Here is a 27,984-nt window from a genome sequence, read left to right as displayed (position 1 = left end):
TACAGTAGGCTTATAACCATTTATGTTCAACCAAAATGTCCCACAACAAATATATCCAGCAAGAACTGGCAAAAATGACAATTACTATCTTAGAATAATGAAATTGGAAATAAATGTTTTAAGTGAAGTGGCAAGCTGCATTTTCTTCTTCACTGTCATTTTATGCACTTGGAAGTTGGCACGCTGTATCACGCGCAAAGAGGAGGTGAATGCGTGCGCTAGGTTGAGGAGTACTGCAAACCATCTGGTGCACAGCAGTCTATGATTCACCTTTCGCCTGGAAATAAAAACTGTTATCATTGTTTGAAAACTAGCGTAGGCTACGCATACAGCAAATTCTCCATTAAAATAAATATTGGCGAAGGGAAAACTTTTCGAAGTCCGCGCGTGGTCAAGGGATTGTCAATTATGCTGTCAAGAGGACAAATCTGAGATTCGTGACGTTTGTGCATTACCTCAAACAGGTAAGTAGCGAAAAGTTATGGTTTAGTAACATGCATCACATCATTTTGCAGCGAGTTCTGAGTTTATTCGTTCTTTGTGGTTCTCACCTAAAAACTATATTGTGATTTTTAGACATCATCGAATATATTAAACTTTATAGTGGATTAAAATGTATATTGTGAACACGGATTGATTTAATAATCTGAAACATTTCCTACAAGGCGTGCTTCAAACGTGTCTACTCCATTCTTTCTGTTTATATGGTATTCTATATTCTGTTTATATCTACTCCACTCGAATGACAGAATATCTATTCGGTTTGTTGTTTTTGTCAGTCTTTGGATTTGGTTGATAGTTGCTGAAATCCCAAAATTATATATTATCAGTGTATTGATTACGACCGTATGTGTCGACCTGGATTTATGAGGAATTGTGTACCTTATCATAACTGCTTCAATATGATATACACATGGCATTTCCTGCAAGCCAGATAAACTCATATTGCGTTATTCCATGTTTAACAGGGTGTCTGTGGGAATTATAAACCTATTAATCACGTCTCTGTAGTTTTGGATAGCTAAAACATGCATTAGCGCTATTGGACATGTTCACAGGCTCAGACAGTAGACCAAGCTGCAGAGACAAATCATGGGTTTGTTCAGAACTACTGAACACTCTATTCATTGATACATATTGAAATGCTCTACTCTTCAAATGACCTTTGTAGAAAGCACCTGAATGAAGATAATGCTATTTGTGACTTTTCAATGACCAAGACCAGATTGCAATGCGTTGCATGCCTACCTGTAAATGGCAATGAATGGAAACTAAATTTCCAACCTTTGGTTTATTAACCATGAGCATGAAGAAAGTCACTCAGTCCTTACACCCATGTCCCTGCTGCTTTTAAACACTAAACCTATGTTTGTTTGACATGAATTTGCAGGTGTTAAAATGTAACATGTATGCCAATGCTATTCTATGAATTATTGATGTTGCGTATACTGTGTGTATATATATATATTATATATATAAAATATATTATATATATAAAAATTAAGATTTCCAACTTTTCTAATGGCTAATAACTTTATTATAGGTATTTTTTTTACTGTATCTTGAAGACTGTTATATAGCCGCATTATAATGCTTCTGTTGTTGAAATTCTACAACTCATTTTTGAGAAGTCCCGCTTTTCATGTGGGACTTAAGAGGCACGTATTGTATGACCATCAGTCCGTGTGCATCTTTTTCCCAGAAAGGCATGTAGTGGTTGTGACAGGAATGCAAAGTAGAGAGGCCCAGGTCCCTGAGTGCTACCTGTAACCTGGCTGTGATATGTCCGGTTAATCATCAACCCAGGGGATGTGGCTCAATGCAAATGCACAATGTCCGGGACATGGAGTGCTCTGGTCAACTTCCCGGGACATGGAGTGCTCTGGTCAACTTCAGCAGTAGCTACATGTATGTCATGTTATGGCTCAGTATTGATTAGCAATTAGAATGTGTTTAACCCATTCATCATTCGAGCGTAAAGACCTCTAGGGAAATTAAAGCTTCTAGGGAAATTGATATTCTCTTGCATTAGAAGATGTCTGGATTATTGATCTGTATTGCACTGGAAAGACAGACTTTTACCTGCTTTGTATGAGAACATGGCACAATTTGGGGTAGATGCTTCCACACTACTAGGGCTTTTACATTATTAGGTTGTGCTTTAGCAATGCATTTTCAAGCTCAAAGGACAGATCATGACATTTTCAGGCACTTTGAAATACTTCAGATTGTTAATTAAAAAAAGGCTTTTGTATGTCATTATGGAAGAGGTTTAACAGATGCATACTGTGTAATACCAACACAGCTCTCTTTGGCAACCGGTATCTAAACATTTCCTATTAGGCTGTTGTTTACTATGAGACAGCGGAAGCTTTTAACATTGCTTCCTTATGACCACATCTCTTCATCACTGTCTCTCTCATACTTGTCTCGACCAGAAAGTACTATACTCTACGTTATTTTAGATAGAATCCCATTATGTTTATAGCTTAGGAATCATATTGATTGCAATCTTGTGGACAGTCAGGACCACTTTAATCATTTATAATTTTTATTTTCCTCAGAGATCTGCAGCTGGTCTCAATAAGGATGACATTGTCCAACAATCAGACCTGGAGGTAACGCAAGGACATCAGTCCCCCCTTCTCTCTGCATCTGAGAGTGGAGATGGTCCACTGGGTCACACAGTGGTTGACATGTGTCTGGCTCCAGACTGTCTTGACCTCCACATTGGACACCTGCCCCTCTACAACCCCTAGCCCTGTCAACTTCTCTGTGGTCTACACCATGCCCTTCTTCCAAACAAAGAGCCCCATCCAAAACATAGTGACCAACTCAATGTACCAGGAAGTGTATGTGGCATCTCAGAATGTGATCGAGGCTGTGAACATGACTTTCGAGAAAGTGTGGGAGCTTCCTACAGGCCCAGTGGGCAGCCCTGAGTGTAAGATTTGTGATTTGTGTGACGTTGACAAGGATCCCAACTTCCTAGAGAACACTGACAATGAGGTATTGTTGTTGGATACATTCTTTATGTATTTATACTCTTGTGGGAGTTCTCAATATGGTGTATGCCATTTCCACCAACTTAAGACAGATGGACAACCACCCAATAAGAATTCATCAAAATGTTTATTCAGAAAAGAATCTAACTCTGCTGCCTATTGTCCTGACTGTCTTGCCAGCCCGCTGGGCACCAAAGTCACCATGGTGGAGGAGGGACAGACTGTATACTTTTTTGTGGCTTCCACTGTAAATGATAGAGTGACACAGAGATATGACAGGAAGTCCATATCAGTGCGCCGACCATTGGCGTCAGAAGACGGTTTTTACAATGACGTGCGGGGACTGACCGTTCTGCCTAGCCTGCGCAGGACCTACAACATTGAGTATGTCTACAGCTTCTTCACCCAGGAGTTTGTCTACTTCCTGTCTGTCCAGAGAGAGAGCCCTGACCAAGAGTTCTCCCCGTTTCAGACGCGGCTGGGCCGCCTGCCGAGGAATGAGTGGGAGATGAGGAGGTACCGGGAGGTGGTTCTGGAGTGCCGGTTTGAACCCAAACGGAGGAGAAGGAACACGGTAAGCGGGAGTGAGGCCTTTAAGGATGTGGTGTACAACGTGGTGCAGGCAGCCCACTTTGGGAAGGCAGGCAGAGAGCTGGCGGATGAACTTGGAGCAGAGGAAGAGGATGACATCCTCTATGGAGTGTTCGCTGTCACAGATGACAATGGGGTCACAGAGCATGACTCGGCCCTCTGTGCCTTTCCAATGGACAATGTGAACAAGGCCATCGATGACGGGGTGGATGACTGCTGTAAGTCTGGCCCAGAGCAGCTGTCCCGGGGACTTTGCCACTTCCAGGCCTGCGAGAGCTGTCCTCATGAGGTGAGTTCACCAGCCCACCAACTCAACACTCACTCACACAGGTTGATCCAGAGAGGTGTTGGTAAATTGTGTTATATACATTATGCGTACATAGTCTGTTCAGGTTGTCTTCACAATGCATAGATAGCATGAGAGTTATTCCCTTACTTCACTCTAATATTTGTGACAGACTGGGTAAACGTTAGTTAGTTTGGCTACTTAATAGGGGTGAAACGGTTCACAAAACTCACGGTTCGGTACGATACTGTACTGTAATGTCACGGTTCGGTACGGTTTCGATACATCAACAAAATAAATGCCTGAGAAATATGTAATTTGTATTTAGATTTTCCATTTATTATAATAGTAAACATGGGTAGCTTGAATTCCCAGGAGGATATGGAAACAAAGGGACAACTAAAAACAGCAGTGCCTGCCTTATAACATGAAATAATACAGTCATTTAAAACAGAACTTCAACAAGAGTGCTTAGTCCAGCAGCATATATCAAAATGTAGTCACATAGCAGTGCTTTAAACAAAATAGGACCACTTGAGACTGGTTACTTGAAAAAAATAAAATCAGATTTTCTAGTTTTTATTTAAGAAGATTAGTCTATCCACATTATCTGTAGTGAGCACAGATCGGCTTACTGTGACAATGTCAGCCGCTGTGGAGAATACACTCTCGCTAGGGACAGAGGTCCCAGGCACAGCCAGGTAGCGCCTTGCTAACATGGCAACATGAGGGTATATTAACTCTTTGGTTTTCCACCATGTAAGTGGATCAGCATCCAGAGGAATAAGGTCCACTTCCCTGTTTGAGGTCACCTCCTCCTCTATGACCTTGACCTTTGACTTGGTTCCCTGCTCCTGGGTCGTGAACAACTCCCCAAAAAGCTCAGCCATGGCAGACTTATTTTCTGGAGGAGAACCCCTGTCGTCTGTCGTCTCTGGAGAGCGGTTGGCTCCTGTGGTATCTGTGGCTTGACCCTGCAGAATTAAATTAGATGAAAATCTCTGAAGTGGCTTTAAAAATATGATTTGTTGTTAGAAATATATATCAGACACTATTATGACAATTACAATTATTACTTTATAATGAATTGTTAAATCACTAATTAATAAAATAAATGTCACATTAACAAAATAAATACAATACCTGTTGTATATTGGTCACAATCTCTGCTGTGAGTTTATCCAGGTGCAGCAGGGATTTGAACCGGGGGTCCAAAGCGGTGCTCTTGTGTAAGAAGTCTTGGTCACCAAGGTCAGCATATCTAGGCTCCAGGTTAACTCTGATAGCAGTCTTGACATCCCTTACTGCGGGTTCATCTTCATCAGATGCCACCATTGATTTCAGGATCATTGTTTTCATAGGCAGGACCATGGAAACTGATGGAATGCTCTCAGTGCATATCAGTGTTGTGACTGTTTTGAGAGGTTTGCACACTTTGATAACTTCCTCTGCTAGTTTTATGTCATTTTCAGACAAAGTCACAATATCTTTGACATTCTTCCTCACAACTTGATCAGTTAGTGTAGAATACACCTCAACTTTCTGATCAAGGTATCTCTCAAACATGTCATGGCTTGAATTCCATCAAGTAGGGACATCTTGGATTAGTTTGTGGTTTGGCAGCTCCAGCATCTCCTGTTTTGTCTTGAAAAGATCTGCACATGTGTGGTTTATGAACGAAGGATACCACCTTCCTGATCTTTGCTAGGAGGCGAGAGATTGGATTCATCGACATAGCTTTTTGAAATGCTAGATTAATAACGTGAGCAAAGCATCCTATCTGTGGCCCCAATCCAGCTAGCGCAACTGCATTTACAATATTTCTAGTGTTGTCAGTGGTCACAGGAATCATTACATTATCCTTCTCCAACTTTCACACTGCAACTACTTCCCATCGCTCTTCCCCCAAGTTTACACTGGTGTGACTACTCTCAAGGGGACGTGTTTGAAGGACATGGCTTTTTATCTCCCACTCTGCCGTAATGAAATTAGCCGTTACAGTAAGGTAGCTCTAGATGTCCAACTGTCTGTGGTTAGAGCAACAGACCACGTTTCTGACAACTCGCTCTCAAAATGTTATTTTGTTTTTTGTGTAAGGCAGGTATTAATGTCTGGGCAAAATGTGTACAGGAAGGAATAGTGAAGTGCGGCTCGACCACTTTAAACATGTTTCTGAACCCCGCATTCTCTACCACAGAGAAGTGTCTCATATCTGCCGCTATGAATTTGCGGAGGGAGTCGAAAAGAGAACACATAGAAGAAGGCTGTTGCATAAAACACCTGTCTCCAGATGACATCTTCAAACTAAGGGCAACCATAGCATCCATGACAGAGAGGGAGAAGCGTTCATCCATGTATACAGGTAAAATGGTCTAGCTAGCTACATTATCAGATATTATATGTTCCTAATTTTGTCAGAAAGTCATTTTCATTGCAAGTTAAAGCGTACTGTTAGCTAGCTAGCTAATGTTAACTGGCTGGCTCGCTAGCTAATGTTACGTGTATGATCTGTGTAGTAATATTTTTCGTATCTCAGAGCCATTTGAATTTCTAGTTATAGCCTAATGTTAGTTAGCTAGCTAGCTCACATTGAACCAAGCTAGTTGGTTAGCTTTAGCTACCAGCAGATTCATGCAGGGTAGTGATGTTATGAGTTGGGATTATGGTTCATTGTTAAGCTAGCTACATGTCTAAACAAAAGACTCCACTATGCAAGTAACCGTTTACACCTTCTGTATCCTGTGCATATGACAAATAAACTTAGATTTAATTTGATATAGTGTGAGTTTACCATAGAAGATAATGTGAAGAACAACATGACCTGCACCAAAGTCAAATTAGGATATAACGTTAGGTCAATGAGACAGTGTCCAAGTTCTAAAATTCTCCGGTAGGATGCCCTGCTTTTATTTAGTCAGTCAACACCTTTTAAAAATGTACTACATAAGACCGAATCGAGACGGTCGGTCACAAATGGTAGGCTTACCACATAGATCGGCATTCCTAAAATACTTCTGGATGTCTTTTTTCGGTGCAGCCCGGACCGGCCTTGATTTCTACATCCACGGACGTTTCGTTCAGATTTTGTCCGTCTGGACCAGCCTTGATTTGGCCCAAACATAGATGTCTATAAATGGTGTCTTTTCAGCTTTAATTGAGAACCAAAAATGAACCTGATTTCAACATCCGGAAAATACGTATTTTCAACGTCCGAAAAGATAGATATTTGCAACTTTCATTGAATCTGATCTCAATGTAGGGAAAATACGTATTTTCAATGTAGGGAAAATACGTATTTTCAACTTTCATTCTGAACTGAAAATGAACCTGATTTCAACGTCTGGAAAACACGTCTTTTCATATTCATTCAGAACCTAAAGTGAACCCAACTTTAATATCTGTAAAAATACGTATTTTAGATATCTTTTCAATGTCATTTTGCTTACTGGGACTATTCTAGTAGGGGCGGCAACTTATTTGTCTTGACTAGGACGGACCGGCCCTGAGCCTAGATGTACATGTCTGGCTGGACTGGTAAAATGGAGACTTGGATGTCTGTGGACTCAGCGAGAGTGGGTGATCCAGTGATAAAATAAAAAAACAACTGTACAAAAGTATGGAACAGTGTGAAGGATAATGAGTGCACCAGGAGACAGGTGTGAGCTATTTTCCAACCAGGAAGAAGTGGACTCTCCAGAGGAGCCATGGAACATCCTGTACTACTCTTTCGGCAGGAAAACAGATTATTTCAATGACTCTCATTCCTGTGTATCAGTGGAGGCTGCTCAGAGGAGGAATGGGAGGACCAGCCTCCTCAGTGAATTTCATAAAAATAAAAATAGTGAAACATTAAAAAATATGTCCTTTTTAGATATCCTAAATATACTCACGTTACCAAATAATTGATTAAAACACACTGTTTTGCAATGATGGTATACAGTAGCCTCAATAGCACTCCGTAGGGTAGCACCATGGTGTAGCCAGAGGACAGCTAGTTTCCATCCTCCTCTGTGTACACTGACTTCAATACAAAACCTAGGAGGCTCGTGGTTCTCGCCCTCTTCCATAACCTTACACAGTAGTGATAACAACTTCCGGAGGATGTCCTCCAACCTATCAGAGCTCTTGCCCACCCAATGAAAGGATCAGATAATTAATATAGTACAGAAAGCATAAGCTACAGCCAGCTAGCACTGCAGTGCATAACATGTGGTGAGTAGTTGACTCAAAGAGAGAGAAAGACAATAGTTGAACAGTTTTGAACAAATTCATTTCTTCAAAAATGAAGGAGAAGCAAGAGAGAGAGAGAGAGAGAGAGAGAGAGAGCTAGCTGTATTTCGTATTTTCACTTTCACTTTCTTAGCTAGCAAATGCAGCTAGCTGGTTTAGCCTACTCAAACACCTGGCTCAAACAGAGAGGGATGCTATGCTACCTAGCTGGCTATGGCTATCCGACACTGGAATTTTTCCAAGTCAAGTTAAGCTTAACTTTAATGCATTGTCACTGGGGCCCGCCGATGTATTGTAACTGCTAAACTGCTTGCAAACTGTACACTGTACTGCATGATTGTAGCGGCTTTACTAACACATTAGTTCTAGTAGCTATGTTAGCTAATATGGTGACAACGATGTAGGCTGTGTGTAGGGGTTAGAGGTTATTATATGAAGGTTTGGCTTGGAAAGTTTTTTTTGCCATGTCACAGATAGCTGATGTGTTGTGCACTGAAGTCCACAAGCGAAGGGGATAGGTGAGAGGAGGAGAGCGCGTAGACAGAGCGCGTAGATGTGAGAAGGAATTATCCCAATGATAAAAGGAATCATGCTATTTGTATGTGGCTGCTATGAAAGTGAACTGTATTTGCGTGTGATTCACTCTGCCAATTCTGTTGGAAAAAGTTTCTTAAATGGAAGCAAACGGAAGGAAACGGGGATAAACATACATTAATTTGTCCAATAGAAACTCTTGTTTGCAACTGTTGGACTAAGGATTATATCCTAGAGCAGCTAGATGCAGGCAAGATTGTGCAAGGCAGTATTGAATGTGTCAATGTCTGTCACCTTGATTACTCAAATTTCTCTCAACCTACACTGTAAACTTTAATTCATAGGCTCGTTTGTCACAACCTCATGATGGGAATAGGCAAAATTGAAGTAGCATGTAGTAGCCTAAACCTATCGATGTTACATTGAACTGGGTGAATGGAGTATGAATGACAGTCATCCAGTATGCTGCAATAGAAAGAAGGCCATGCTCCCCAAAAATAATCGTCCTCCCTCATCTGAAATGACACCGACCGCCACTGTAGGCTAGGTATAGTAAGAGCCAATGGAATTTCTTGTGCGTGGTAAGTCTAGGATGATGTTTTCTCTTACAGTAAGTGCATGGACATGACAAGGATGTTAAACAAAAGCAAGCGTGTCAGAGTTTAATGGTCTGTATTTAGTCACGCAATAGGTTGTCTCAACCTGCTCAATTTGGTTTACACAGGAGCAGAGGAGGGTTGAAAGCAAGGAGTTATTTTGATTCCGACAGCAATCACTAATCACAACAACAAAAATCTGTATTTTCATGTGTAAACAGCTATCTAGGCACAGAGAAATCTATTGGAGTCATAATGCAATTGCTCCACAAAATGTTTCTGTATTGCCCAGTCCAAAGCAGAGACTTTATAGTGTGTTCAAGTTATTTTTCTTCTCTGCCTTGGGTAGTCAATCCACTATGCACACATCCTCGATATCTCACATGATCCAGATGACATATCCATAAAAAAGGAAACTGTGATTTAGGCTTAATCAAAATTCTTTAGTTGTCAGTTTACATGTATATTTAGCAGTAAGCCAAGCAGTGTCTTTGAAATCTAATTAGGCTGTTATCCTTTTTATCAGGTTCAGGATAGACAAGGCCATGACACAGTTGTAACATGATTCCTGTAGCAACCAATAGCGTTCACTGGCTCTTGACTCCTCTAGAGAGCAATCCATTTGTTTGGAAGCTTTTTTTGTGGGATGGAAAACTGCTTTATGGAATAAGGACACAACATTTTGCCAACAAAAGAAAACAGCTGAAAAAGAACATGATTTTGGACAGAGGCGAACGTATTTGGAAGTTAGTTCGCTTTTAAACTTGTTTCCGGATATGCGTCTTTGAATACATTTCTGTGCCTTTGGCAATGTTTTATTGTCAGTCAAATGAATTGTATGCCTCATTTATCTGGGAATGAACATGTTTTAATACTGTGAAATTTAACAAGTCTGCCATAACGACCATTTACATTTTTGACTGTTCTTTTTACATTTTTTATTTACTCAGCAAATAGCAAATAAAAACGTGCCAGTGAGTGTTACTACTATGAGATCACATTTGACTCCCCAAATATTCCCTGACCTATACAGATCTCTGGTTCTGAGATTCTTTAGGGGGTCTAATTTGAATTGACATCAACAGCAGATTTTGAGGGATTTTTACATCCGTACACCAATACGACCAACGTAACCACAGTGAACGTGACTCCGAGAGGGATTATTGTTTCACAGTACTTGGCTGTTTCTTTGTGTTTTCACAATTCAGGACAGGAGTGGCCTGCCAGCTGGAATTTACAGGAATCTGAAATCTGGGTCCCTCCCTCTCCAACATTAGCTCACAGCTGCTACCAATAACCCTGCTTCTCAGAAGAACAACTACACCTCTCATGAGTGTCATTGTCTATATAATTATTGTATAATTTGAAGCCTATTTATGTGTACTTTTACTGGCTCGTGGCATTGAGTGCTTATTGTTGTCTGTTCTTTGCCACACTGTCTACCTCCAGCATGCCCAGATGTTATGAAACCATGGAAACAAATCCTCCTTCGCCAACCTTTTTTTAGTACAGTATTGTGGGAGAAAACATATACATATAGACAGTCAGAAAAATACACTGATAAGGCATATTCCATTTTGGCATCTGTATCAGTAGTACAGATTCTGATTCCCAAATAGTACTAACAGTTCTGTTGAACCTGAACTAATAATCACATACTGTTCCTTGGTTATATCCTTGTTTTCTAGTTTTTGTGCATATTCATGACAATGACTGTTGGAACTTGAGACCTGAGACAATTGATTATGTTTCTTTAACATGTTATTTGTACCTCTTTTAGATGGAGTTTCTTTGTACCACGTCAGTATGATAAATATAATATAGTAGCGAGAGCTATGAATCACCATGGGTCTTTGGCATCTGAGGTCAGACGCCATTGTGGTTCATTCAGGAAGCTGAAGCAGAACAAAGGTTTTCTGGTCCCATGAGGAAGGTGGGAAAAATCAGTCAATAAAGTTGCACAGCCTATAGCTGATATAATACTATCAGAGCTGTGGAGGAACTCATTGGTCAGTGTGTTCTCAAAGTGTTCCCTTATAAAAGCATTACACAAGCTAGGGTGCATTTGCTTTAAAACCTTTTCATTCCTTTTTCACTTGGCATCAGGTAAGCTGCTCACCCAGTTCCTTGTTCCTAGAACATCTGTTTACGAAACAACAGCAGTAGGCTATAGTGCCTCAAGGCCTGATGTCAAGTACCAGATACAAGTATAATACCCTACATTTACTATTGCACTTTAACAGGTTGTAGCTAGAGAGATTTTTTTAAAAACAAACTGTGAACACATTGTACATGGATCAAGATAATACTTTTTCTGCTTTTGGTAATTTAGTGTTATCTATGTATTGTGTAAGTAGTTTTGAATATGTTATTTGAATAGCACAAGTCGATTTATTTACACATGCCCCTATGAGTCCTTGGTTTGCAGCCCAATTATTCTGATTAATCTTGACCAGAAAACACTCTGGGAGCTTGTTGTGCGCTATAACTAGGGCACAATTATTTTTCATGCTCTAGGCTCGTGATCAGAAAAAACTCCTGGCCCTACTCAGAGAACGTACATCATCTCCCTATTTACTATGCCCTATCTCCCTGTGACCAGAGCATGGAGAACAAAGCCACCTGCAGGGACCACCCCACCATGGTGTCTAAGCCCTATTACAGAGTGGACCTCTTCAACAGGCAGATGAATGACATTCTGCTTACCTCCCTGCTTGTCACCACCATAGAGAACAAGACCGTGGCACACATTGGCACCTCCACTGGACGGCTCCTCCAGGTATGGAGGGGGACAGCTCACAATACAGTGTGATCCTGATCCATATGATCTAATCCAGTTAAATGAAAAGTGTGAACATACTATAGTTCTGCTCTTCTTCGATAGATTATTAACGATCTGCTCTGTCTTTTTGGCAGCTTGTTTTGAGAAGATCAAGCCCTATTATCTTTGCCAATTACACCTTGGTAGAGAACCAGAGAGTCTCCTCAATTGCTGCTGTGTATTCGTCAGAATCTCTACTGTTTGTGGTTGGAGACAAGGTTTGGAAAAGCCAGTTCAAAATCAGTTACAGTTAGCAAACACAGCGATCAAAGTGACTCTTTGATTGAATCAAAGTTAATCAAATCGCTCTCTTTGGCTGGCAGGTGATCCAGGTGCCTCAGAGGGGGCCAGGCTGCCAGCACTTCATGACCTGTGCCATGTGCCTGATAGCCCCTGAGTTTATGGTCTGTGGCTGGTGCTCTGGAGAGTGTTCCTGGGAGGAGGAATGCAGTGGCCGCTGGCGGAACGAGTCTTGCCCCCCTGGTATTACCGAGGTGAGAAGAACTGTGGAGAGGGATGTGTTTGTTTTGGGCAGGGAGGTTTGGATTGGAGCAATTAGCTACCCTACCATACAATGGATCTTACTGCTGGCTAGGTTCTATGTGGAATAATGTGTTGATGAATTCAAAGAAATGCCATTAGTCATATGCATGTATGGTTATCATAAAGATATGTTTGAGATTGTCCATAGTCACAGATTACCTGGGCATAACCATAACATGACCATGACTTTGTATAGTATTTGTATGTTGTGATGATGATGATAGGTTGGGATTGAAAGTTCATATGCTGAATCTGTTTGTTCCTGTTTGGCCAAGTTCTTCCCTAAGACAGCTCCGCCTGATGGTCAATCAGAGCTGACTCTGTGTGGCTGGGAGTTTCAGTCTCCCCTGAGACCTGCCATCAGCTCCAGAACCCACCTGGTGAGACTGGGACAGACAGCCTGCGCCGTGCTGCCACTGAAGAGCAACAACACACAGTGAGTACCACTCACAAAGACAGAGGGTCGGCAACAACACATCCACCACGCTGACCCTCAACACGGGGGCCCCTCAGGGGTGCATGCTTAGTGCCCTCCTATACTCCCTGTTCACCCATGACTGCGTAGCTGCGCACAACTCCAACACTGTCATTAAGTTTGCCGACGACACGATGGTGGTAGGCCTGATCACCGACAATGATAAGACAGCCTATAGGGAGGAGGTCAGAAACCTGGCAGTGCGCCAGGACAACAACCTCTCCCTTAATGTCAGCAAGACAAAGGAGCTGATTGTAGACTACAGGAAACGGAGGGCAGAGCACGCCCCTATTCACATCGATGGGGCTATAGTGGAGCGGGTCAAGAGCTGCAAGTTCCTCGGTGTCCACATCGCTAAGGACCGCTCATTGTCCAAACACACCAACACAGTCGTGAAGAGGGTACGACAACGCTTTTCCCCCCTAAGCAGGCTGAAAAGATTTGGCATGGGCCCTCAGATTATCAAAAAGTTCTACAGCTGCACCATTGAGAGCATCTTGACTGGCTGCATCACCGCTTGGTATTGCAACTGCTTGGCATCCGACCGTAAAGCGCTACAGAAGGCAGTGTTTACGGCCTTGTACATTACTGGGGCCAAGCTCCCTGCCATCCACAACCTCTATACCAGGCGGTGTCAGAGGAAGGCCCTAACAATTCTCAAAGACTCCAGCAACCCAAGTCACAGACTGTTCTCTCTGCTACTGCACGGCAAGTGGTACCAGAGTGCCAAGACTGCTGAATAGTTAATCAAACGGCTACCCGGACTATTTGCATTGACCACCTTTTTATTTGCACTAACTCTCTTGCACCGGCTCTATGCACACTCCCCGGACTCTAACCACACACTCACACATACAACACTGAGACGCCAACACGCACGCATGCACGCACGCACGCACACACACACACACTACATACGCTCACACACACAAAACACATGCATATTGACCACACACACACACTCACACAGACACACTTTCACACTCTTCACATACGCTGCTGCTACTCTGTTTATTGTCTATCCAGATTGCCTAATGACTTTTACCCCTAGCTACATGTACATATTACCTAAATTACCTCGAGTACCTCGTACCCCTGCACATTGACTCAGTACCGGTGCACCTTGTATATAGTCTTGCTATTGTTATTTTATTATGTTACTATTTCCTTTTGATTTTGTGCACATTTTTCTTACTTTTTAACTCTGCATTGTTGGGAAAGGGATTGTAAGTAAGCATTCCAGGTTAAGTCTACACCTGTTGTATTCGGTGCATGTGAAAGTTTTTATTTGATTTGAGATACACAGTGGATCGTATTAGTCATATTGACATATATGTGTATTATATGTACAGTATGTACAGTATGTAGGTTTTACTCAACTAGTATGGGCCATCCTGTAGATGTTAACTTAACTGAAACGGGTTGACGTCGCATGGTGATTTCTGCTTCATCTTTTTTATTTTATGTTAGTTTGACACTGTTGTTGTGCCGCTTCTTAGCCTGGTGTGTAAGATCCACTCTGGGCCCACTGAGCTGTCCAAATCAGTTAACATCACTGTGGAGGTGCATGAGGAGAAGGTGGAGGGCCGCTACTCCATCGACGGGAAATCAGAAATGCCAGGATTTACCTTTGTGGTAATTTGAATCTGCAATTGATTGCACTACCTAGTTTCAGTTGGGTGACTCATTTGATTATGTCTCTGTTAATAATAAGATGTATTATTGCATGTAACAGAGACATACTGTAAATATCAAGTGAGTTTGGAAGTATCCTCTGTTGTACAAAGTCACCATCACTCTTTCAGGGGTACTTTATGAATGGCTTTAGGATTCAATTGGTAACATTTTGCTCCCTCTGGCAGATTCCCAACATCACAGAAATCCAGCCCAACTACGGGCCTCGTATTGGGGGAACTCTGATTACTGTGACTGGGCCTCACCTGGACGCTGGGAAGAACAGGAGGGTCACTCTGAATGGAGATCCCTGCCCAATCACCAGGTGGATGTAGTTGGGTCATTACATCAATTCGGTGCATTTTGAGATGTGTAACTTAGTGAAAAAAACTGTTGATTTCACAAATGTTTTACATTGTCATAAAGCGCATGTTCAACTGAATAAAAAACAAGTTTTTCCATCTCAAGAGGTTAAATAACAAAATTACTATAATAAGGGCTTATTCAATGCCAAATAAAGTAACAGGGTTGACAATTTTATCTTAAATCAGCCGCTTGTGATAGGGGAAATGGAAGCTTGTTATGTGCAACAGGGAGGGATAATTGAATGCAAGCTTCACCCCAAAAATGTAATTGTTAAAACATTTCTAGCCTGTCTTTCTATGGTGAACAGGGTTGACTTGTTATGCTTGGCCCACTATGTTTTCCACCACAAAACACCAGAAAATGGACAAATCAGCTCACCTGCTTTTACACTTTGATTTGACTATTATATGTTCAATGTTTCTTTTGAAAATCATATTTAAAATGGAATAGTCAACATGGTTGACCTTAAAAAATGGGACAAATCACTAATCAAATGAATCATTAATCACATGAAATAAATAATAATCTTCAGAAATTACTTTGTCAAAGAAACCAAATAACTATGGCTTTACAATTATGATTTTGCCCTTTAGCCTTTATTCAAATATTTAGCCTTTATTCAGTCTTTATTCAAATAAAAAAAAAATCACATTTATTGAATTTTCCATGTGGTCTATATTAAAGGGCACTTAGTTGAATATAACAGGCGTTTCATTTCAATTTCAATTTTGGTGCAAAATGTCTAATTCAACTATCAAAGGACGCAAAGGCACTCATTTCGTGGAACGATCCAGTTACTGGTTATGTCATTATGGCTCTCCTGTGATGTTTTCACCCAAAGCCTGTTTCCTCTAACCTGTACTTCTAAAATACCTGCCTGTATGACATTTACTATTGACTATTTACCTGTGTGAGCCCCATGCTTGTCCCAGCATTTGTGTGTACAGTAAACGCAAACTGATCGCAATCTGATTGTGCTTGGACTACTTTATTATATATATATTTATTATTTTTTATATATATATTTTTAAACCTTTCAATTACAGGGAGTGAATGAAGAACTAGTAGTTGTGATGACTAACTCAGTGTGGTGTATCCTTTTTTCTTTTCAAAATATACATATCTTCTAAATAGTCTGTTCAACTTTTTCATGTTGTGGGGTGATAATGTGGGGTGATAAACACATAAAGCCACATGTAGAGTGAGGTGACCATAAGTCCTACAGTATGACCTGTAGGAGTATACTAACCCTGGACTTCCTCCCTACTTCACCTGCCTCCAGTGTCACAGCATCCAGAGGGAACATGTCCTCCATCATCTGTCTGTCTCAGCCCATCGCGGAGGTGAGGGACGTCCCCCTCAGTGTGTTCATAGACAAGTCCCCTGTCCTCACCACCAAGGTCTTCTACTACAAAGAGAACCCAGAGGTCACAGCCGTCCTCCCAGACTGCAGTTTCGACAGGTAGGCCAGCCTTTACAATCTGTCACCATCTCAACCAAAATAAAAGGATAGAGGATAGATCTAAGCCCCGCTGGTGGGTTTCTGTAGAATCTGTTATTGTCACTCGCTCCACTCTCCATTGTTTTTCTCTGTCGACTCCAGGGGGTCAAAGATAATCATTGAAGGGAAGAACTTGGACTCTGTTTACAGGACCATCATCCGCTTTAAGCCCAATGAGGGCCACCTGAAGCCTGTCATCAGAGTACGGGCCAATAAAATATTATACAACCACATACATGATACATGATAGAGATAAAAAAAACGTTTCATGTAATCAGATGCATACAACTCTTTTATAATTCCCTCCAGGTGTGCAAAGGCAAGTCTTTGCCTACACGGATGGAGTGCATAACTCCTGCTCTCCCCCGGGAAGAAACAGAGGAAGGGGAGCTCTCCTTTGATATGGATGGAGCTGTTGGACTGTGGAATGGAGAGTTCTCCTACCACCCCTATGGCGAGCCCATACCCTTTGAAACTGAGGGCCATGTACTTAGGCTGTACCATGGACAAGATGAAGTGTCACTGCATGTAAGTGCAACAGTGCCGTAACAACACACCTTATTAATGTCTATTTGACTGCTACTTACTGTCAGAAGGAGTAGGAATATCGTTTTATATTGCTTACGTATTGTTTAAACATTTTCAAGGAGGAAAACTCAGAAGTCTCATTTTCTTCTCCATCACAGCACCAGAAACTGAACCTTGTGAGTTCCTGCATGACAATCACTATGACAGTGGGAGGAGTGGATTGTGACGCGAAAGTCCTGGACAATGAAATCACCTGCAGGATCCCCAGAAACGTAACCATCAGTGAAGGACTGCCTGTGAAGGTTTGTTGGTTACTGGACACTATGTTGTGCATTCAACATTAGAGTATGTTAACAATAAACATCCTTCTATTGGGCTGTACTTGGTTGTTTTCCCTACATGTGTGGTGAAATTACCGGAAAACAAGACAGCAGTCTCTGGCAGTAGTGTGTGACCATGCCGACCATAACTTCGTTTAAAAAGGATGTCAAAAGCTGACAAAAAAAAAACATGTCTGTATCTATGTGTGAATGTGTTTTTTTGAAACGAGGAAATAAAATCAATCAATCAAGACCCACCCACTGTCTCTCCTTCCCCAGATCTCCATCAATGGGCAGGTTCACAACGTTGGGACAGTGGTCCTGGTCAGTAACCACTACATGGTGGGCATCGTACTGGGGATACTGGGGGCCCTGGTGGCGGGAGCCGTGCTGGCCTTTGTAGTCATGAAGCACCTGAGGAAGCAGAAGAAAGGTGGGGTTCCCTGTCTGTCTGGACTTTGATCAGGTCATCTTACACAACCTCATGACTGGTAATGAGGATGTCTTATGCAACTGGTTTAACGTAGGACATCTACAGCCATGCACAGTGACAGTGGTAGCTAACATTGTCTTGCTGACTTTTGATGCATTTTCCTACTCCCGTGGTTTACGATTGAAAACTCTTGTGACATTTCCAGACTCTCAGGTGGAGACCCGTTTGGCCCAAAACCACAACCGCTCCAACAGCAGTAGTGTGGAACTGTCATCTGTAGCTGACTACAGAAGAGGTGAGACTCTAATTGGCTAAAATATATTGTGTCTCGATCAGTTTCTATTCTTTGGTTTCAACAACAGTAGTTGAAATCTACACATATGATGTATGTACATTATCTACACATACTGATGTATGTGCATTATCTACAAATACTGAAGGAACTCTACTGACCTTGCCCTTTTCCACTCTAGTAGTCCTGCCTCAGAGGCCAAGTTCAGCTCTGGGAAGCCCAGTGGTGTTCCCCAACCTGGCCTTCCCTGCAGGCAGAATGGACCCCACACTCACCCCCCTCCTGCCCTCTGAGAAGATCTCCATCTCCAGCTTTAGACCAGAGCTCCTGGAAGAGGTGAAGGATGTGCTGATCCCAGCAGACATGCTCATTGTCCAGCATTGCCAGATCATTGGCAAGGGTCAGTCTCATTATAGTGTGTACAGCACTATACATAGAGTGCTTTTTAATTGTGTTTTTTAGACAACAATCAAATGCACATAGGCTACTACTCCCATACCTTTTAGTCTCTGTTATTATACCAAGTAAATCAAATTGGCCATTTTAAATAATAGGGACTTAAACCCATCTCATTCCAATTATAATGTTCTCTTATCTCCCTCAGGTCATTTTGGCACAGTTTACCATGGCTACTTCACAGACTACAACAACAGAGAAATCCATTGTGCTGTCAAGTCATTGAACAGTGAGTATCTCCTTCACAATGTTCTAGAGCTGAACCAGGTGGACTGAGCATTAGTCACCTGTACATGTGACCAACTGGGTGAACATGGAACAACCCTGCTCGTTTGTGGGGATAATTGAACATGCAAACTCGGTTAAATGTGGTTTGTTTAGGGTTTTTAAGCTTTATCTGTAAATGTTGACTGTTCATAAGCAGTTTTTACGTTAATATGTGTGTGTATGCCCTGCGTACGTACATGCGTGTGTGTGTGTCATATCAGGGATAACAGATGTAGATGAGGTAGAGCAGTTTCTGAAGGAGGGCATCCTGATGAAGGGGTTCCATCACACCAACGTTCTCTCTCTGCTGGGCATCCTGTTGCCCCAGGAGGGGCTCCCCCTGGTGGTACTACCTTATATGAAACACGGGGACCTCCGCCACTTCATACGCTGTGAGAAAAGGGTAAGGACGCGACAAAACAATAACTACCACCTGTTCACTTTGATCAGCATACAAGGGATCCCCTTAACACCTCAATGATACAGTGTGTCTCAAGGCTTATGTGACAGACATTATTCTTGTGTGGTATTGATTCTTCCTGTAGAACCCCACAGTGAAGGACCTGATTGGCTTTGGGCTTCAGGTTGCCAAGGGGATGGAGTACTTAGCACATATGAAATTTGTGCACAGAGACCTTGCAGCACGCAACTGCATGTAAGTCAGGGTTGAGCAATCAGTTCAGTTCTCTGTAACTGGGGCTAGTCGCCAATTTAAACTATACATTAGACCTGACATAAGCAAACGGATTATATTTTACTTAGTAATGCTTCTGTACCATAGTTGCAGGCTTGCTTTCACAGATCACCAATCTGGGGCCCTTCTGTCTGCCCTTGTTATTGTCTGTGCAGGCTGGATGAGTCGTACACAGTGAAGGTGGCAGACTTCGGCATGGCCAGGGATGTGTTTGATAAGGAGTACTACAGCATTCAGGACCACAGGAAGGCTAAGTTACCAGTCAAGTGGATGGCCATCGAGAGCCTCCAGACACAGAAATTCACTGCCAAGTCAGACGTAGTAAGTAAAGGACTTACTTTCTGATAACACAATAAGAATTAGGCAGCATTTGTGGAATTAGGACTGACATTGTTGTTACTTGAATAATTATAGTGTTTATACACAGTAATAAGAGCAACTTTATATTACCCCCAAATCTTTTCTCACCAAGCTAAGTTTCCCATCATGCCCCTCTGCAGTGGTCCTTTGGGGTGTTGATGTGGGAGATGTTAACGAGAGGAGCAAGCCCCTACCCAGAGGTGGACCCCTATGACATCACACATTACCTACTGAAGGGCAGGAGACTCCCCCAACCACAGTTCTGTCCTGACCCTTTGTAAGTAGTGGTAATGATAGTCTAGTGACATTTCATTTTGTTGAAAATTCCTCATATTAGAACTAAAAAGAAGAAGAAAAGCCCTGTTCAAAGTAAATAAATATGTCTATAGTAAATAGTGTTATATTGTAACAGAGATGCTTAAAACAAATCAGAAAGTTATGGTGTATGAATTTCCCACCTCTTCAGTTGCAACAAAGAGGAACAGGAAAGTCTAGCCAGTAATTAAAGGATGTTGGAAAGGTCAACCTGCAGTGTTAAACCCGTAAATGTCCACCACAGTCATATCCGAATATGGTTAAGCAATGTAGTCTGAGAGTTAATGATCACCACTATGCTTCACTTCAAAGATATCCTCACATGCGCAAGTACACACACACAAACACACACACACACACACACACACACACACACACACACACACACTGGAGTGAGATTACGTATGAACGTCAACTTGTTTTTCCCTGTGTCCTCGTCCCAATATCAATGATAAATTCTACAGTCTAATCTAATGTGTCCCCTCTCCCAGTGACAAATAGGAAGTGTTGAAAGACAGATTAACGATTGAGAAAAAAACTGTAGAGAAGAAGAACGCAACATAATGGCTGACTTTTCCATGTGGGAACAAACATTGGTCTCAATATCTCAAATATGTAAAAGCCATAAATCACCTCCATATCGCTTTTGCTTAATAATTTCGGTCTGTAAATTGAAATGAGTACATAGCCTGTACAATACTATTTTATTTCAGTTAAGCATTTTGTAGGAATTATACTCCCATTGCTATAAGGAAGCACCACATTACAGTTTTTCTCAAGACAATGTTTTGGAACAATGTTGTTGATTTTCATATAATCAAAAGAAACTGCGTGCAAAAAGATTAACGCAACCGTACTTATCTCTCGAGTCCAAGCAGACAAAACAGAAAGTTAGTCTCTCTTTTTAAAATCCCAGTAGATCAATACATTTTCTTTGCAGTCACTAAATCATGATGATCTCCCGAGTGGCGCAGCGGTCTAAGGCACTACATCTCAGTGCTAGAGGCGTCACTTCAGACCCTGGTTCGATTCCTGGCTGTATCACAACCGGCCGTGATTGGGAGTCCCATAGGGTGGCACACAATTGCCCCAGGTTTGCCCGTCATATAAGATTTTGTTATTAACTGACTTGACTAGTTAAATAAAGGTTAAAATAAAAATAAAATAAAAAATTATCAAAATTGAAAGTACAACTATCCAAAGGTGCAGAATTATGAGCAATTACTCTCCTTTTTAGCCTATTTCACTTAACAATTTCGAACATATCAAATGTAATATTATTCCTGATAAAAAAAAAGCACATTGGGTAACTATTTACATTAAGTTGCCCCTGTAAGGCCACGTAGTAGTTACATAGGTATTACTATATAATTGCATGGTAATAGGGTTGTAGCAGTATTAGTTATTACACAATTTGATAAAGGAATGTGTAATTACACGTCCACTTGGTGAAAGGTTATTCCACATGTATAATTACACGTCCACTTGCTGAAAGGTTATTCCACATGTGTAATTACAGATGTTATGTACTGAGCCTGCGCAATACTATTTTATTTCAGTTAAGCATTTTGTAGGACTTGTACTCCTATTGCTAGAAGAAAGCACAAAAAAAATTGTTTGGAACAATGTTGTCGATTTTCAAAATGCTCTGGCCTTTTGCAAAACAGTAAATGCATTTTCAAAATGTAGTTTCCTTCTCAAAACAGAAATACATTCATCAAAAATATATTATACTGTCAAAATTGCAAATACATTAATCAAAAGAAACTGCATGCAAAAAGATTAACACAACCATATTTATCTCGAGTCCAAGCAGACAAAACAGGAAGTTAGTCTCTCTTTTTAAAATCCCAGTAGATCAATACATGTACATATTTAAATATAAATGTATTTACTTAATAATACATGTATTTACTTACAATACATACCCGGCTCAAAGGGTATACTGAATAAAGTGAAATGTAAGAACAATGTAGTTACATAAGATATACTTGTAATTTTCATGTACCAACCCAGGAGCTAACAACTTACAATGTAAAGTGAAACCCAGTAGGGTATAACCTCTATAATTACTATGTAGTTAGAATGAAACAACCTTTACCGACAATAAGATAACTAGGAGAAATTAAGGGACAGGAGAACATTATTTAAAACCCTTTTAGTTACATTGTACTTACAATATAAATCTTTAACAACCAACTCTGTAATTACAATGTTGTTGCAATGGATATACACGTATTTACTAAGTACCTACCCACTAACAAGCAATTTAATGTAAGTTGTATAGTTACGTCTCAACACAGATCAAAAAATGCTTGTACGCGATTGAGTAAAACTGTAAGTGCTATATGTAACTCTCTCCAGGTATGCCATCATGCTGCAGTGTTGGGACCCAGACCCAGAAGTGAGGCCCAGCTTCGCCACGCTGGTGTCAGCTGTCCTGACCATCCTGTCTGGCCTCGAGGGGGAGCACTACATCAACCTCAAGGTCACCTATGTCAACCTGGACCAGCCACGTCCCTATCCCGCCCTCACCGAGTCCGCAGACGAGTGTGATTCCTCAGACATTGAAGACACACGCTCAGTGTCCTCCTGATGTCACATCAGGACAGGTACATGTAGTATGGTTTGGTGCTATGAGCACAAGGACCTCAAAAAGTCTAACTAAAGGTTGTTGATTATCTTGTACTACCTAGTGTCGATAGGAAGCAGTTGCAATTAACAAAGTCTAAGGGACTTGAAAGTTCCTCCCCCACTCACATTATAGTATACTACCTGGCAAAGTTTTTTGTATTATAAGAGCGGATGTAATGTCCATATGTTTTCTCTTAATTGTTTTTGAGATGAAGTAATTATACTGTATCATTTGGATCATACTTTTACAAAACGGACCCTAATGTTTTAACAGTGACCTGTCATTGTTGCTTTTATTTCATGTGTGACCTTCCTGGTCCCGTCCCTCAAGTCAGTGAGTCAACACAGGAAGGAGCAATGGATGGATAGTTCATTTATTTTCAAAGCTGCAATGATGGGACACACACAGTATGGATGAATGGTCAGTGTTGCATCAACGTGTGGACAGTGGTGCATCAAAGTTACAGCTTGTTCCATTTCTTCTCGCTGCCTGTAGACTCTGAGAAGATAGGACGGCTCCCAGTTCGATGAGGAACACCAATCTTGATTGATGATCCGGGTCACGGCACCAACGTGACCTTCCTGGTCCCGTCCCTCAAGTCAGTGAGTCAACACAGGAACGAGCAATAGATGGATAGTTCATTTATTTCCAAAGATGCACAGTATGCACAGTATGGATGAATGGTCAGTAGTCGACGGGATATAAATAGCACACACAGCAATTCTTCATAAATCTGCTGTATAATATACTAACAAAAAAACTATTGAAATGTCTATCAGTCATTGTGATCATATGGTGGATTTAACAATTTCTAATAATTCCTAATTTACTATAATAAAATAAATACATTGTTTCCATGTGTAATCTCATATTTACAACATCAGAATAAACTATCATCCATTTTAGTATCCAAAATATATAAAATTAACCAGAAAAATTGTCACATTTGTGGCAAAGGAATATAATATACCTAAAATGTGCCACATATTTTCCTAAGCTAACAAAACCAGGCTATTAAACTGGCTGATGCTCATGAGTTTATAAAACATATACATTTGTCATAAATTACCTGCAATGATGGGACACACACAGTATGGATGAATGGTCAGTAGTCCATGAGATATAAATAGCACTCCTAAAGAAGATGCATTTTCGAGTTAGCTACCAACGTCAAAGTGGGAATTTTAGCTAGCATAAAACCCACATGGAAAACTGAGATTCCGCAAATAACAAATAAAGTGTCTTATTTAATGCCAAGCCAACAGTAGTTACTCATAACATAAATTGCTAATGTATGATGTAAAAGCTGGATTTTATGATGTAATGTCAACTTTATACATTTCTATCCCGGGACCATTCAATTTTCAACTCACCCACAGAAATTCTCCATAAATCTGCTGTGGATTAACCAGAATCCCATGCCTTTATCACTGAGTGTATTAGACAATGTAAACACACTAATCAACCAGGAGGTGGCGTAATACCCATTTTATTCAGGAATTGAACAATTGAATTGCACCTTTACACATGCACAATGTGTTTTTGATAGAGTGCAATAAATTGAAATATTTATTCTAGATTCTTCGTCTGTCATTTAAGTAGTATTTATTTTTTAACATGAGCTTCTTCCCATGTGGCGGCTTCATCCATTGTTACTGTACACTTACAGTAACAGAGACAAATGAGACTTGTGTAAACGTCACTGGCAAAATCTCATGAGTTGTCATGAGTTGTCAGGACTGTTATTGAGCAAGACTTCCACTAGAGGCCAGTGTTCTACTAGATTTGTAGAACATGGCGAAAACACAACACTTAAAATGTAAATCACATTTTCTGAACACCATAAAGTAAAATAGAGACATCTCACTGAAAAACATGTATTGGTGTACATTCCATATGCATAACATCCTTTCCTTACTCTCAAATTGCATATCTATCTTTAAGACTGCACACAGTGGTCAGTAGCTCATGAGTTGTTTCTGTAATGAATACATGAGGAGAACAACCATAAAACACTCATCCAAAGACAAGCTGACTTTGTGTAAAATAATCCCGCTTCTTGCACCCAAAAATAATCAAAGACAAATAAAACCAGAGGGAAATAATCATCATAAAGTTTTCTTTATTTCCAAGCTACCAAAGAACAAAAGTGAATTCCCAGATGACGGGGACTTTGATTCGTTCTGAGAGAAGCGCACATCGTCAAAAATGTGTGTGGGTACCTTGGAGGGCAGAACCCTGGGTTTTACAGAAGGAGGGGATGAAGAGCCTGCTCTTTCTCTCACCGCACTGCCTGCCTGCATGCAAAGAGTTAGAGTCAGTGTCAGAATGGGTAATTATTAATAAATGGGTCTTAAATACATCTAAAACCAAAAGCATTGTATTTGGTTCAAAGCATTCTCTTAGACTTAAACCTCAACTTGAGTTGTGCATAAAGGGTGTGACCATTGAACATCGGATCCTAGGAGTAGCATTGGATGGTCAGTTATCATGGTCAAGTCACATTGACAAAGTTGTTGTGAAGATGGGGAGAGGTATGTCTGTTATAAAAAGACGTTCTGTGTTTGATCTTGTCCCATCTTGATTACTGTCCAGTAATATGGTCAGGTGCTGCAAAGAAAGACCTAGAAAAGCTGCAGCTGGCTCAAAACAAAACAGCACGCCTTGCCATTAACTGCACACACAGAACTAACATCAACGACATGCATAATAGTCTTTCATGGTTGAGGAGAAATGTACTTCTCTTCTAGTCTTTGTAGCCCGTTCCTGCAGTCAATGGCCTCATGGGTGGAATGTTATTCATAGTTCCATAATTAATACAGATTATCCCCCCAAAAAATCTGGTGTTTCTATGTCAAATGGTTTTGTTATATTTCTCTTCTGTGATGTATATAAAGTGTAATATTGGGATGCAAACTCTGTCGTAGTACAGGTGTCTTCTTTTTGTTAAGTCCATAACCATGTGTGTGAGGTGCATACTTTTGTTTCAAAGTAGATTTGTCTAATCACCCTGTGTGACCTTGATTTGCTGCAGTAAAAGGTTAAGAAACATTTGAGTGTTGAAAATGCCTAACCACTTGTATAATCCAATTGCATACACTTCAAACAGACATACATACCCCACCAGACACGCAACTATGGGTTTCTTCATGGTACCCAAACTAAAAACAGATTTAATGCGTCACTCAGTTATCGATAGAGCCATGCCATCGTGGAATGCTATGCCACCAGAGGTTACTCAGGAAAAAAGTTTAGCTTTTAAAAACAGATCAAATCATCTTGTGTCACAGTGCCTCTCCTCTTTCTAAAAACCTAATTTAACTGTACTGTATACAGTGCATTTGGAAAGTATTCAGATCCCTTGTCTTTTTCCACATTTTGTTATGTTACAGCCTTATTCTAAAATGTATTAAATAGTTTTTGTTCCTCAGCAATCTACACACAATACCTCATAATGACAATGTGAAAACAGGTTTTTGGAAATGTTTGCAAATGTATTACAAATAAAAAACAGATACCTTAATTACATAGCTATTCAGACCCTATGTTACGAGACTCGAAATTGAGCGCAGGTGGATCCTGTTTCCATTGATCATCCTTGAGATGTTTCTACAACTTCATTGGCGTCCACCTGTGGTAAATTCAATTGATTGGACATGATTTGGAAAGGCACACCCTGTCTATATAAGGTCCAACAGTTGACAGTGCATGTAAAAAAAAAAAAACAAGCCATGAGGTCGAAGGAATTGTCTGTAGTATCGAGGCACAGATCTGGGGAAGGGTACCAAAACATTGTTGTCGCATTGAAGGTCCGCATGTACACAGTGGCCTCAATCATTCTTAAATGGAAAAGGTTTGGATCCATGAAGAACCTTCCTAGAGCTGGCCACCTGGCCAAATTGAGAAATCGGTGAAGGGCCTTGGTCAGGGAGGTGACCAAGATCCCGATGGTCACTCTGACAGAGCTCTAGAGTTCCTCTGTGGAGACGGGAGAACCTTCCAGAAGGACAACCATCTTTGCAGCACTCCACTAATCAGGTCTTTATGGTAGAGTGGCCAGACGGAAGCCACTCCTCAGTAAAAGCCACATGACAGCCCGCTTGGAGTTTGCCTAAAGGCACCTAAAGGGCTCTCACACCACGAGAAACAAGATTCTCTGGTCTGATGAAACCAAGATTGAACTCTTTGGCCAGAATGCCAAGCGTCAGAATGCTTCATCCCTACGGTGAAGCATGGTGGTGACAGCATCATGCTGTGGGGATGTTTTACAGCGGCAGAGACTGTTCAGGATCGAGACAAAGTTGAACGGAGCAAAGTACAGAGAGATCTTTGATGAAAACCTGCTCCAGAGCACTCAGGCCCTCAGACTGGGGTGAAGGTTCACCTTCCAACAGGATAACGACCCTAAGCACACAGCCAAGACAACGCATGAGTGGCTTTGGGACAAGTCTCAATGTCCTTGAGTGGCCCAGCCAGATTGCGGATTTGAACCCGATCAAACATATCTGGAGAGACTTAAAAATAGCTTTGCAGCGACGCTCCCCATGCAACCTGACAGAGCTTGAGAGGATCTGCAGAGAAGAATGGGAGAAACTCCCCAAATACAGCTGTGCCAAGCTTGTAGCGTCATACCCAAGGAGACTCGAGGCTGTAATCGCTGCCAAAGGTGCTTCAACAAAGTACTGAGTAAAGGGTCTAAATACTTTTGTAAATGTGATATTTAAGTTTCTTATTTTTAATAAACTAGCAACAATTTAAAAAAAAATTGTGTGTAGATTGATGAGGGAAAAAAACGATTTAATACATTTTTGAATAAGGCAGTAACGTAACAAAGTGGAGTCTGAATACTTTCTGAAGGCACTGTGTAAGAATATTAATATGTATACATGAATAATGTGTAAAAAGTATTTTGGATGTCTCTTGGTGTCTTTACACTATATAACTGTCTATTGTTTATTTTGAATTTAATGTAATATCTTGTGGTATCCTAATAAACTAAACTAAACAGATTAACCCTCCTGCTGCGTTCCGGTCGAATTGGACCGATTTACAAGTTCTCTCT

General features: G+C 41.0%; 1 protein-coding gene across 5 annotated transcripts; it reads left to right on the top strand.

Moving 5' to 3' along the window:
- The first annotated feature begins 199 nt into the window (after positions 1-199).
- On the top strand, positions 200-27,935 carry LOC106582868 (macrophage-stimulating protein receptor). 5 transcript variants are annotated; one of them, XM_045705492.2, is made up of 22 exons: positions 200-464; positions 2,565-3,885; positions 11,845-12,021; positions 12,159-12,281; positions 12,387-12,557; positions 12,882-13,042; positions 14,581-14,716; positions 14,944-15,080; positions 16,404-16,583; positions 16,725-16,824; positions 16,932-17,150; positions 17,309-17,452; positions 17,750-17,903; positions 18,109-18,198; positions 18,380-18,595; positions 18,800-18,880; positions 19,140-19,321; positions 19,464-19,573; positions 19,768-19,933; positions 20,113-20,249; positions 22,652-22,899; positions 23,418-27,935. In XM_045705492.2, the coding sequence occupies exons 2-21, from the start codon at positions 2,668-2,670 to the stop codon at positions 22,881-22,883; spliced, it is 4,134 nt and encodes a 1,377-aa protein (XP_045561448.1). In that variant the 5' UTR covers positions 200-464; positions 2,565-2,667; the 3' UTR covers positions 22,884-22,899; positions 23,418-27,935. The 5 variants fall into 5 exon arrangements, with proteins under 5 accessions (XP_045561448.1, XP_014021910.2, XP_014021911.2 ...); XM_014166435.3 differs by having other exon boundaries at positions 18,377-18,595; XM_014166436.3 differs by lacking the exon at positions 23,418-27,935 and adding an exon at positions 23,253-23,411 and having other exon boundaries at positions 18,377-18,595.
- Positions 27,936-27,984: the final 49 nt, after the last annotated feature.

This window comes from Salmo salar, chromosome 22 (genome assembly GCF_965601325.2).
Source record: "Salmo salar chromosome 22, fSalSal1, whole genome shotgun sequence".
NCBI classification, from domain to species: Eukaryota; Metazoa; Chordata; class Actinopteri; order Salmoniformes; family Salmonidae; genus Salmo; species Salmo salar.
Note: the sequence above shows the minus strand (reverse complement) of the source record. Positions and strands in the feature narration are given on the sequence as shown.